Raw genomic sequence first — 14,032 nt, 5'->3', positions numbered from 1 at the left:
ATGTGTTTTGTGAATGCATAGACGCATTTTGTGGACTGAGGACAAATAATGTTTCATTGAAATATGGGTCAGTGACTCTTCTCAGTACATAAAGGTCATGATCCCTGTCTCATCCCCCATAACCATTACAATTACATAAGGCTGTATCAAAATCCAGGTTGCAGAGTTCACTGTGTGTCATTTTCTGCACAACAAAAAGGTCAATGAGCAGAGGCCCTCAGGCAGTCGTGTCTGGCCATAAAAGAGCAAAAAAAAAAAAATCCTCTGACCTCATTCAAGCTACAAATTTGATATGTTCAGTGCATGCAATTGTACCTTGTTAAATATTCAATTGTGTGTAAACAATCGCAATAAATATTATATGCACTTTTTATATTGCATAAATATTAGCTATGTGCTCTCCGTTTTTGAAATATAACATTGTGTTGCATTCTTTGTGGACTTGACATTTGTGACAGCGTAGTCACACTTAAACTAATACTGCACATTAGGAAATGTTATAGTGGTAAACTGCAATTGTCACATGTAACCTGACACCTTTTAACCTAGAACTACCCTTTCATTGTACTAACAGACATGAAATATTAAATTCTCTACATTCCCATCTCTTCTTTATCTTTGGTCACATTCATTCCGGACAACTCCCTCTTTTTCTTTGTTCTTGTGCTTGAATACATATTTACTTAATGCATTCTATGCATTATTGAAATATGTCACATGTATGTCTTCCAATTTCAACAGAATGTTTTGATGATAAATGTAAAAGATTAGCACCAACAGGAAGGACACTTTTCAAAACAATGATAGGTCTTTAATCCATTCATGTTTATGTTGTCCATTAATCTTTTTGTAGATTAGATCTATGGCCTTTCAAAAATGTATGAATTTCTTATAATCTGAAATTTTAAATAGTGTACATTTTCTGGGCTGTTATGAATTGAGGGTGACAAAAGACAGATTTACTAACTGCAGCTATGAACTGTGGCTGGACAAAATCAGTATACAAAATGAACAATCTGATGGAGTACAATGAGGAAAGTATGATTACAGTTTGAGCAACCGTCAATCAAACTGGATACATCTGGTGAGAAAAGAAGCTTAAGCTTGTCTGACCATTTACTCATCCCAGTAAGGAGGGGGCAGGGTATGAAGATAAACTGGCCCAGGGAATTATACTAGATAAACACTGAATAGATTTCTCTCAAAATATTGGTCCAAATGTCTTATTTCCAAAGACAATCATACATAATTAAAGAAAGTTGTTCCACTATGTGTAAACATTCTCTCCTCTGTCAAAACTACAGCCATATGTTGTATACACACAGACTTATATCCCATTATGTACTGAGACCCCGCCTCCTAAATCCTCCCCCTGCTGCTCAGAGCCACAGACATAATCTTCCATCTTTCAGAGAGGAAAGACAAATACATTGTTCAAAGTGTGGACAATCAAAGTCTGGTGCTTGTGAGGAGGACGGCATAACTGAACACACCCCTGGATTTTGTATTTCTACCACAGTGAAAGAGAAAAGAAGGAGAGCAGAGCAGCAAAGGGAGGATTACCCAGAGGCAGATGATGATGATATGGAAGCATTGATCTGATCAGTCCTCTAAATCACCTCCACAGTCTTTTTACTTGGATTTTAACCATGGGACCACTACATGAGCCAGGATGGCAGAAGAGAAACCGAACCAAAAGTTGTGGGGAATGCCAGATCTCCAATGTAAGTAAAGAACTTTTAATAAAAGCAGCCTTTATTGTTTACATACAGTAGTTAACATGCCATACTATTTCATCCATTTTTAGCATAATGGCATTGGTTTGTTTTGTTAGCATCACGTAATAGTTTTACCAGGTTCATACAAAAGAAAAACAGATTTAGCTTGTCTGCACAGCTATGATTTTCCAGGGTTTAGCTTCAGCTTTCAAAGCTCCTTTATGAAGATTAACAAAACAAATGCAGTAAAATAATCACAAGGTACATTTCTAATAAAGGCAAATGGATATTAGTGAAATGAAATAATCTAGAGTAGAACGTGTAAATAAATTGAGTGCACTGTTGAAAAAGGCACATAAAATAGCTCAGAAAACGCACAACTTCATATCAATTTAGAAGAGTGTTGAAACACTCACACACACATCTGTACTGTGATTTTGATACATAAGAGATGCGTTCAACTCATTTTAAACTTAGCAAATTAAGTTAGCAACAAAATAATTATTTGTCCTTGTCTGTCATGCTTTCCTCTCTCGATTATCCTATTAAAATAAAGGCAAATTGGTATAAAATACAACTTTAAAAGTATAGAAAACAATAAAACGTGAATAAATTATTAATTTAGAAAAAAAGAAAACATATTTAAAGGAGGAGAGTAAGAGAGGAGAGTGGTTTTTATAACAAATGCAATATCATCAACACATTTAAACATACATTGTGCTACACATAAATTAATCAGGCTTCATGAACTTATTCCAATATAAAACTGAACAAATAAACAAATGGCCATATTTTTTCGTTACCCAGTATTAGCTTTTTGTTTCTTCAAATTTTATGTAGATATAATCAATACATGATATTTGTACTGTTAAACTGAATATCAGCATGGCTGTTTGTTATTAGGTGATGCTGATTATCTCTCTTTTTCTTTTATTATATTACTCTATATTACTCATTACTCTTTCTCTTATTTTTTCTCTAGAAGTATTTCTCTCAGCGCAGACAGTCGGCACCCTCTGTTATTCTCAGCAAAGCTCTTACAAAGTCAAAACCTCTCACCAGGTATGATATTTGATATTTAAACTAAAAATGTGTGTATGTAATAATGCATTCTGTAAACATACTCTACCAGTCAAAAGTTTTTGAACTGTAAGATTTTGAATGTTTTTAAAGAAGTCTCTTCTGCTCACTAAGCCTGCATTAATTTGATCCAAAGTACAGCAAAAACAGTAAAATTTTGAAATATTTTACGATTTAAAATAACTGTTCTTTATTTAAATATATTTTAAAATGTAATTTCTTCCTGTGTTTAAAAGAAAAAAAAATCTACTCAGCTTTTTTCAACATAATAATAGTAACACATGTTATTTGAGAAGCAAATCTGAAAATTAAAATGATTTTTGAAGGATCATGTGACTGGAGTAATGATGCTAAAAATTCAGCTTTGAAATCCCAGGAGTAAATTACATTTTAAAATATATTCAAAAAGAAAACAGTTCATTTAAATAGTAAAACATATTTCAAAATGTTACTGTTTTTTCTGTACTTCAGATCAAATAAATGCAGGCTTGGTGAGCAGAAGAGACTTCTTTAAAAAACATTAAAAATCTTACTGTTCAAAAACGTTTGACTGGTAATGTAAATATCAGACTTGGAATATTACAGTCTATTTTCTGTCTCAGTGAGCAGTTTGTTTCTCACTTCTGGCACAATGTCACAGTCAGTGCTTGTGTGCATGCAAGACTCTTCTGAATATATTAGCATTTTACTGAAAAGAGAGAATGAAGAGATGTTGCAGAAGCAGTCTGTGTGTGGTCTCACAACCAGCATCTGCACATGTGTGAGTGTGTGAAAGAGTGACACAGAGAAACAAAGTTGTCTGCAGTCAGACAGGCTGTCTAAAGAGTGTGTGTACTTTCTGAAATCTACCTTTTGTCAGTTGTAACACTGGAGCTAATTTATCAATGAAGCATGTGAAAGAACACTCAAGTCAGAAGCTTTGATTAATTACAGACGGACTGATGAATTGGATGTTTTTTCATATGCAAACATTTAAAGGGAAATCATATTTTGTATAGGTTTTTTCTAATGTTTTTCTCACAAGTACTGTCTCCTTTTCTCTCATGTGTGTGTTAGGGATTGTACATCCCAGGTTAGCCAGGACATTTTCGCCCTCATCCAGTCTCTGCTCAGTCCAACCAGGAAGCTCATTTGCCAAGGCAATGTGGTGCTGCAGACAGGTCTTCAGACTCAAGAGAGATTCCTCATCCTCTTCAGTGATCTTCTCATCATCACCAAGGCCAAGTATGGAGGAAAAAATGCAATGAGGAGAACTGAAAATACAGATAAATCACCCAAATGTTAAAATGTGCAAAAAATTTAGAAATTTGGGGTCAGTAGGATTTTGTAATGTTTTTGAAAGAAGTCTCATATGCTCAACAATTATTGAATTAGTAAAATTATACAATACAAATATTATTCCAATCTAAAATAAGTGTTTTCTTTAATACATTTTAAAATGCAATTTACTCGTGGTGGCAAAGCTGAATTTGTAGCAGTCAATTACTCCACATGAAATCCTTCTAATATGCTGATTTGGTCCTCAAAAACATTTCTTATTATTATCAATGCTAAAAAACATGTGTGAAAATTGTGATACAGATTTTGCAGGATTTTTCGATGCATAAAAAGTTTAAAAAAATTTATTTGAAATAAAAAACATTATGTTGTAAATATCTTTGCTGTCACTTTTAATCAATTTATTGCATCCTTCATGAAAAAAAAGTGTTCATTAAATTAATAAATAAATGCATAAAAAATAAACAAAAAACATAATGACCCCAAATTTCAGAATGGTATACAGAGTTACAATGTTACCACGATAAGATGGTATAGTTCTAATAATTTGGTTTGGAATAATTTGAGATTTTTTTTTTAGGTCAGTAATGCAGGTGAAGCAAAAGAAATGTGTGCGTGTTAGTGAGATGTGGACGGCCGGCTGTGTGGATGAGGTGTGTGAGGCCAGTACTGGTTCAGAGAGGAGCTTCGTCATGGGCTGGCCAACTTACAACTGTGTGGCTACTTTTAGGTACACACACACACACACACACACAAGTTAGGTTTCTGAGACTTTTATTGTTTTCATACTGACCAAATTATATTTTCTATTCCCTTACGCTAAACCAACCCCTTATGAAAAACCAGTTTGCACAGTTATACTTTCAGATAATACTTTCAGATAAACATCATTTAGTTTTTTTTTTAGTTTTTTTTTTTTTTTGCTTTATGGGGACGGCAAATCCCCTCAAAATGTAAAAATTTTTAGGTTTTACTATATCCTTGTGATGACATTTGGTCCCCACAAGTTAGAATAAACAAGAACACACACAAACCCACACATACACACACAGTTACAGTATATATAGCCAAACTAAACAGATTTATATATTTCTCCTGTTAAAATTATGTTTTGTGTGTGTGTGTGTGTGTGTGTGTGTGTGTGTGTGTGTGTGTGTAGCATTTCAGAAGAGAAAGACAGGTGGCTATCCCTCATTGAAAGGTCAGTTCTTTTACTGTTACAGTAAATACAATGAAACAATCCTCTTATCTAAATTTTTCCTCTTCCTTTTTTAAAATTAGTTGTATAAAAGAAGAAAAACAGAGTGATGATCCGAAGATGATTCCACTCAAGATATTTGCAAAGGATGTTGGGAACTGTGCCTATGTGAGAACTGATTGTTTTTGTGAGTATAAAATGATGTACTGTAGCTTTGATGTTTAAATGAATGTAAATTTGCTGTTATCTCTCTAGGCAAAAACTCTTTTTATCAGCAACACAGACTGCACTTCTGATGTCATTAGCACGGCACTGCAACAGTTCGGTCTTTCGGTATGTTAATACTGCACAACTACTAACTAACTAAATATACTTATATTTATTTAACTTATTAACTGCTTTTGTCTTTGTACACAGGGTGGAATAAAAGATTATAAGTTGTGGGTATGTTCAAAACAAGATGAAACTCCATACCCTTTAATTGGTAAGAGTTTATCAGTAATTCTCGTATTATCAAAGCAAACATTTGAACTGTGAATTAATGAATTCGAAAAGTACTGAGGTATTAGTATCTGATACTTTCCCTGCACAGCAGCTTTATGTAAGAGGCCTTTGTTCCCCCAGGTCATGAGTTTCCTTATAGCATTAAGATGAGCCACATTCGCCTGCTGCAGCAAGATGCAGTAACATCATCCTACAGCCAGATGGCGCTTTTGCCAATTGACGCCCACTGCCAGTTCTTCCTGAGGCCCAGTCAAATAAACAACACCTTCACAGGTGGGAGATGGCAATTTTCAGAATACTACCATCTTGTTTGTTCTATTTTGGTAGTATGATGTGCTTAGTATAATATCCGTGTATTTTACTCGATTTCCCTCACATTAATAGCAGTCTACATCAGCCCACATTTGGGCTGTTCAGTTCTTAAAAAGTAAAGCACACATCTATGTCAAAACACACACGCAAAATAAAGTCTGAATATTAAGCCTTATATTCTACAAATACATTCTGTATAGAAATGATACTGTATAGAACCTGAAATCAACTAACACACATACAGTGCCTTGCGAAAGCATTCATACCCCTTCATTTTTTTCACATTTTGTTATGTTGCTGCCTTATGTTAAACTACTTTAAATTACTTTTTTCCCCACAATCTACACTCCCTACTCCATAATGGCAAAGCAAAAAATAGGTTTTTAACATTTGTGCAAATTTATTAAAAATAAAAAACTGAAAAGATCCCGTTGCACAAGTAATCATACCCTTTTCTGGGACACTCGAAATTTAGCTCAGGAGCATTCATATTGCTTCTAGATGTTACTACACTTCGAGTGGAGTTAAACTGTGGCAAATTCATTTGAATGAGTATGATTTAGAAAGGCACACACCTCTCAGAAAAGGTCTAACAGCTGAAAATGCATATCAGAGCAAAAACCAAGTCCTGAGGTCAAGATAACTGCCTGTAGAGCTCAGTGACAGACTTGCGTTGAGGCAATGATCTAGGGAAGAGTTCAGAAATAAATCTGCTGCATTGAAGGTTCACAGAAGCATGTAGCCTCCATTATCCATAATGGAAGAGGATTGGAACAACTAGGACTCTAGAAAATGTCTGCCAGCCCCCATACAAGCTGACACAGCTTGAGAGGTGAAAAGGTGAGGCAAAGAATGGCAGATAATTGCCAAATGCAGATGTGCAAAGCCTGTCACATCATACCCAAAAAGACTTGAGGCTGTAAAGGTGCTTCAACTACTAAGTTAAGGGTATGAATACTTATGCAATGTACTTATTTCAGTGTTTTTATTTTTAATACATTTGTAAAATTTGCAAATCTGGTTTTTGCTTTGTCATTATTATGGTGTATGGAGTGTAAATTGATGTGGGGGAAAAACTAATTTAAAGCAGTTTAACATAATGCTGCAACAAAACAAAATGTGACAAAAATGAAGGGGTATGAATACTTTTGCAAGGCACTGTACACAATGTCCTGAAACGTTGCCTCTTTTTAATCTTGTTTTCCCCAATTTTTATACATTTCTTCTAGCAGAACAGAAAAGCAGGAGGAGAAGAATGTCTCTTCTTAGCTGGGCTTTTAAACGAGGCTCCAGCATTGAACAGTCCATCCAATCTGAATATCCTCGCCAAACCATTACAATGGCTTCGGGTCATCTGTTTGGTAGGCCACTCACTGATGTGATAAAAGACAATAACCTGCCATCACTAATTGTGGTATGTACTGAAATTCCATATTTAACTTTTCAAACCTTATCACTAGGAGAAGTATTGACGTAAACAGCACATTATTATACGTTAAGATAATTATATTATGTAAATGAAAAGCTGTACAACTTTTTTGCATAATTTCAGGCATTATTAAATGTCAAAAAGCACCTTAAGTCGGCACCAATAACCTTTGCGTTGTGGGCATCCCAAGTTCGAATCCCGACTCGAGGGCCTTTACCGATCCCGCCCACTTCACTTACTGTCAACTCTGATCTGTCCTATCATAATAAAGGGCGAAAATGGCAAAAATAACTCACCTTAAATGTCTTATTCCCTTATGAAAAAAGTTATAATAATTTATAATTAAAGTTATGTCATAATAATTTATGTTAAAATATGAACAATCATGTACAATAATAGTATAACAACAAAACCACTTGTTTATTGTTTTTTAAAGGACATGCTGAAGTGTTTGTGCAGTGAGGGGGCTGTGACACGTGGAATATTCCGGCGCTCTGCTGGAGTCAAGGCCTGCCGAGAATTGAAGGAAAAGCTGGATTCGGGTCACTATGAAGAGCCACTGAGTGGAGAATCTGTACTTGTTACCGCTTCAGTGTTCAAGGTAGATATTTACATATCAATACATAACACTGTATTCAAGAGGGTGCAGTTGTGGCCTAAGGGTTAGAGAGTCAGACTTGCAACCCAGAGGTTAGGGATTTGAGGCTCAGTACCGGCAGAAATTGTGTCATATTGTTACCATACTTCACTCACTTTAAAAAGTTTGAATATATTTATAAAATGTATTTCTGTGATGGCAAAGATGAATTCTCAGCAGCCATTACTTAAGTGTTCAGTCAGTGTCACATGATCTTTCAGAAATATGCTTATTTGGTGTTCAATAAACATTATCTTGTTATCATAAAATATACCCATGTATGACTTTTTATGTTTTTTATATTCATCGCACAAGGAATGTACTTGGCTGAATATCAGCACATGTGCGCGATCAAAATGTGCTATTAAAGAGATAGTTCACCCCTAAAAATGAAAATTCTGTCATTAATTACTCACCCTCATGTCGTTCCAAAATTATAAGACCTTCGTTCATCTTCGGAACACAAATTAAGATATTTTTGATGAAATCCGAGAGCTTTCTGACCCTGCATAGACAGCAATGCAACTACCACATTCAAGACCCCAGAAAGTTAGTAAGGACATTGATAAAATATTTCATGTAACATCAGTGGTTCAACTGTAATTTTACGAAGCTAAGAGAATACTTGCTGTGCGCAAAGAAAACAAAAATAACAACTTTATTCAACAATTCTTCTCCTCCAAATCACATTTTCTGCCATTAAACAACGCATGCGTGTGGTGCTGCTGAAGTAGATCAAGTCGTACTCCCGATAATGGCGAAATACGTGCTTTGGGTAAGAAGAATTGTTGAATAAAGTCCATTTTTGTTTTCTTTGCGCACAAAAAACATTCTCATAGCTTTGTAAAATTGCAACTGATGTTGAATGGACTGTTTTATCCCGTTTCTGGGAACATTTCAGTTATGTATGCAGGGTCAAAAAGCTTTTGGATTTCATCAAAAATATCTCAATTTGTGTTCTGAAGATGAACAATGGTCTTGAGGGTTTGAAAAGACATTAAGGTGAGTAATCAATGATGGAATTTTTATTTTTAGGTGAATTCCCTGCTGAAAAAAAAAACAGCTAAAACCAGCTTTAGCTGGTGATCCAGCCTGGTTTTAGAGGGGTTTTGGCCACTTTGTTAGCTGGTCTGGCTGGTCTGTTCAGGCTGAGAGACCAGCTGGAACAACCAGCGAAAACCAGCTTAGCCAGGCTGGGAGATAAACTAAAACCAGCTACTTTCAGCTTAAACCAGCTAAAATCAGACAACCAGGCTGGGCTGGTTTTAGCTGTTTTTTTTCCAGCAGGGTTATCCCTTTAATTTTATACAACAGTGCAGAGCGACACATTGTTTTGTTCCTTGGATTAATATTTTTGAATGAATCTAGTAAGCCAACAAATAATTTATTAAAACAGGGACTTGCTGCCACCTACTGGTGGTTTTATTGTCATATAACACATTCAGCAATATATTGTTTAATAATCAATATTGACCAAAAATCCTCCATTTCAGGCCCCAGAATGAAAACAGCTTATAAATAATAGATCATTTAATAAAGAACATTTTAATTAAATAAAAATCTGTTGAAAAATTAGACAAATTTTGTAATCATTGTGTAAAATTAGCTATAGGACCCCCCACCCCATAAAAGAAATTGACTATAGCATCCCCCCTGAATTTCTGTGCTGTTTAAAATTTGTGGAAACTGTGATACTTGTTTTAAGGTTTCTTTGATGAATAGAAAATTCAAAAGAACTTTTATTTGAAAGAGAAATCTTTTGTAACATAATAAATGTAATTACTGTTACACATTTAATTTAATGCATCCTTGCCGAATAAAAGTACTGGTATTCTTCCAAAAAGAAAAAAAAGACCTTGACCCTGAACTATTGCACGGTAGTGTAAGTTAAAAATAAACACTGATTGTACCGTGACGACTCTCCGTTCTCGTATCTGTGTTTTTGATTGGTAGGAATTCTTACGCAATATACCTGGCAGCCTGTTGTGTGAGGAGCTCTATGAGCAATGGCTCCAAGCAGTGGAGCAGGATGGTGAAAAAAATGAACCCATGACAGAGAGACACCTGCTACAGGAGGTTCAGAGGTAAAGTCCCAGTAACACTCTGATTAGTTTATCAGGTTTTGCAATGATAGATAAGGATTAAACCTTGATAATGATGGATCAGAGTAGATGGATATTACTGTACACCTTAAGCAGATTTAGATTTAGTAGTCAATTTCTTTTAGCTTCATGAGTTACATAATCAGAGATATTTTATTAACTGATTTGTGCTGGTTCTCCCCACATTCCCAGGCTCGTTCAGCTTTTACCTAAAGAAAATATTCTGCTGCTGAGACACATGATAGCAATGCTGCACCACATACAACTCAATGCTGAACACAACCAGATGACCTCTTTTAACCTGGCTGTGTGTATAGCACCTAGCTGTCTGTGGAATCACAAACTACAATCTCATGAAAAAGATGCCAAAAAGGTAAGCGCACATGTTGTATTATTACCAGATTATTATAATATCTGCTGAGTGCATGAGTATCTGCTTAAGTAATCATCATTATTGCTCTCTAAAGAACATGAAAATGGAAATAGAAACAGAAATGTAATAGATGTAGAGAGAGAAAATACAAATGTAACTGCCAATGTAATCTGTACACAGGTGTGTGACCTTGTGCGTGTCTTGATTGACAACTGCTGTGCGTTGTTTGGGGATGAAATTATAACCCTCTTAAAGGATTTGACTGAAGACAATAGAAGCAACCGTGGATCAGGTTACTATAAATGCAAACATGATTCACAACCACGTACACACCAGTACAAAACAACACTGCATTTATTGTAATATTTATATATTAGTTGATATGATTAAATTAATTTAGATTTTTCCTTTTATGAAAATGTAAACATTTACATTAATTACTAGTGTGTTTATTTGTATATTCACTACCAGTCAAAAGTTTATGAACAGTAAGATTTTTAATGTTCTTTATAGAAGTCTCTTCTGCTCACTAAGCCTGCATTTATTTGATCCAAAGTACAGCAAAAACAGTAACATTTTGAAAAAATTGTACTATTTAAAATAACTGTTTTCTATTTAAATATATATTAAAATGTAATGTATTCCTGTGATTTCAAAGCTGCATTTTTAGCATTGTTACTCCATTCCTCGGTGTCACATGATCCTTCAGAAATCATTCTAAAATGCTGATTTGCTGTTCAAGAAACATTTGTTATTATTATTATGTTAAAAATAGCTGAGTATAAGTTTTTTTAGGTTTCTTTGATGAATAGAAAGTTCGGAAGAACAGCATTTATCTAAAAAAAAAAAAAAAATTATACTAAAGCTTTTGAATGGTATATTGTATAATGTATGTTTGTTTCAGATTAATGCTGATCTTTGGATCTTTCTATTCATCAAAGAAAAGTTTTAAATACTTATAATAACAAGAAAAATGTTTATCGAAGAGCAAATCAGCATTTTAGAATGATTTCTGAAAGGATCATGTGACACTGAAGGCTGGACTGATGATGCTAAAAATGTAACTTTGATCACAGGAATAAATTACATTTTTAAATATATAAAGTGGAAAACAGTTCTTTTAAATAGTAAAAATATTTCAAATTTTGACTGTTTTGTTTTTGCTGTGCTTTGGGTCAAAGAGACTTCTTTAAAGACATTAAAAATCTTACTGTTCAAAAACTTTTGACTGGTAGTGTTTATTTATGTTTATTATTTTTTAACAATTATATATATTCTACTTTTAGTAAGTGTATTATTTTTTATTTCATTTAGCAACATTTAGAACTTTCATTAACAACAGCACATTTTCACACAATTACTTTTACCATGTTTTCAATATTGTACAGTCTATATAATTCTTTTCTCTTCCCTCCTCTAGTTGGGTCCCTGCAGCAGATGTCAGATTCAGGTTATGAGAGTCTTAAGAACGAGGTGAATACTGACACAGAGGACATTTCTAAGACCCGTCCTCTTAAAGACAGTCGTAGTATGGATTCGCTCATGTCACTGAGTGATTGTGACCTCGATTGTCCAGAAAACAACCTGTTGTCTTCTAACCCATCGGCACAAATCAGAAACCTGACACCTGCAGTGCGTCAGCTCCGGTCCCTTAAATTACACAGACACTCCATTTCCACCATCGCTTTGACTTCTCATGAGCAGGAAGTAACTCAAGAAAGTGGAAAATATGAAGAGTTCAAGAGACCAGATGAGGTCATTGATAATGTATTTTTAGAACTGAATTTCATGAGAGGAAAACAAACTCCACCAACCTCCAATGTATCATCACCAGTAACTTCACCAACATACTCATCTGTGAGTTCAATAGACAGTCCATTTTCTCAGTCCAACCGTAAGACCCTCCATTCTCCTCAGGACTCACCATCCAAGGGACAATCTGTTTTGCTCACTCAAAATGGCTCAAATTACCAGCGCTCAAACAGCTTGCCCATTGAGAAATCATCTCCACCAAACCATGAGAGGAACGCCACTGATATTAAAGAGGGTTTACAGCCTACAGTGACCAAAAATCAGCTGAAAAGAAAACCATCCTCACAGACTCCCACTCAAACGCCTTTACATAAAGGAAAAGGCCTTTTCTACAGAGGACCTGGGAGCCCCACGCACAGCCCTTTAGTACACCCCAAGGTGCCCCCTGACTCTCAGACTGAAGAAGACGTCAAACTACCGCAGAGTGTGTTTTACGGACAGAGTTGCAAGTTGACAGTGAACAAAATCAGGGGACAGAAGTCTAGCAAACTCTCTGGGAAGCAGCTGAAGTTTAAAGCAATAGACTTGCACCCCTCCTCTGGAAAAATAGCCAGGGACTACTTTATGGATGCTTGTCCTCTTGGAGAGCAGCAGGCTATTGGGAGAGGCCAAAGGCTCAGCTGTTGCAGTAGCAGCCAGTGGATTGTGTAAAGCCAATGGGAACAGTCATTTCATTATTGATAATAATTTGCAGCTTATAATAATTAACAATTACATGCTCCATATTACAGAATGATTCATTTTTTTATTGTAAATATTCACACGCTTTAGAAAAAGTACTTACAGTAACAAGTCAAGCTGGAAGCATTTAAAGCATTAAAAAACAACTTACACTGCCACTGAAAAGTTTGGAATCAGTTCAATTTTCTGCTTCCATTTATTTGATCAAAAATACAGAAAAAAATTATATTATTGCAATTTAAAATACCGTTTTTTTATTTATATATAATTTAAAATATAATTGATTTCTGTGATGCAAAGCTGAATTTTCATCAGCCATTACTTCAGTCTTCAATGTCACACTTATCTTTCAGAAATTATTCTAATATGCTGATTTATTATTAACGTTGGAAACAGCTGCTTATTATTTTTTTGAAACCTGTGATACTTTTTCCAGGATTTTTTTTTTTGATGAATAAAAAGTTCAAAAGAACAGCTTTTATTCAAAATAGAAATCTTTTCTAACAGTGTAAGTCTTTACTATCACTTTGTATCAATTTAACACATTCTGCTCAATAAAGGTATGCCAGACTTTGAACTGTAGTGTATATTGTTACAGGTTTCTATTTTGAATAAATAAAGCTGCTCTATCTAATGTTTTACTCATTAAAAAAATCTGAAAAAAGTATCAACAAGGCCAAAAAATAAATTGCACAACTGTTTCCAACACTGATAATAAATGTAGCATATCAGAATGATTTCTGAAGAATCGTGTGACACTAAAGACTGGAGCAGTGATGCTGAAAATTCAGCTTTGCATTTAATATACTTCCAAATTCTATTTTAAAGTAGATTAAAATAGAAAACCATTATTTTACAATAGAAAACCACTATAATATTTTACAGTATTACAGTTTTTTTTCTGTATT

At 34.6% G+C, this 14,032-nt stretch overlaps 1 protein-coding gene across 1 annotated transcript; it reads left to right on the top strand.

The window, feature by feature from the left end:
- Positions 1 to 1,426: 1,426 nt before the first annotated feature.
- arhgap20 (Rho GTPase activating protein 20) lies at positions 1,427 to 13,094 on the top strand. Its single transcript, XM_073845063.1, has 15 exons — positions 1,427 to 1,724; positions 2,701 to 2,780; positions 3,855 to 4,022; positions 4,657 to 4,806; positions 5,236 to 5,277; positions 5,358 to 5,442; positions 5,530 to 5,607; positions 5,692 to 5,758; positions 5,899 to 6,051; positions 7,323 to 7,504; positions 7,956 to 8,120; positions 10,110 to 10,240; positions 10,451 to 10,631; positions 10,812 to 10,923; positions 12,052 to 13,094. The coding sequence occupies exons 1-15, from the start codon at positions 1,650 to 1,652 to the stop codon at positions 13,092 to 13,094; spliced, it is 2,712 nt and encodes a 903-aa protein (XP_073701164.1). The 5' UTR covers positions 1,427 to 1,649.
- The last annotated feature ends 938 nt before the right edge of the window (positions 13,095 to 14,032 follow it).

Source organism: Garra rufa, chromosome 8 (genome assembly GCF_049309525.1).
Source record: "Garra rufa chromosome 8, GarRuf1.0, whole genome shotgun sequence".
NCBI classification, from domain to species: Eukaryota; Metazoa; Chordata; class Actinopteri; order Cypriniformes; family Cyprinidae; genus Garra; species Garra rufa.
Note: the sequence above shows the minus strand (reverse complement) of the source record. Positions and strands in the feature narration are given on the sequence as shown.

Bases quoted from the DNA above. Each gene is read 5' to 3' on its own strand.
- arhgap20 (XM_073845063.1), top strand. From the start codon at position 1,650: ATGGGACCACTACATGAGCCAGGATGGCAGAAGAGAAACCGAACCAAA. The intron at 5,608-5,691 runs GTATGTTAATAC...CTTTGTACACAG, and splicing joins TGCAACAGTTCGGTCTTTCG to GGTGGAATAAAAGATTATAA. The intron at 5,759-5,898 runs GTAAGAGTTTAT...TTGTTCCCCCAG, and splicing joins AACTCCATACCCTTTAATTG to GTCATGAGTTTCCTTATAGC.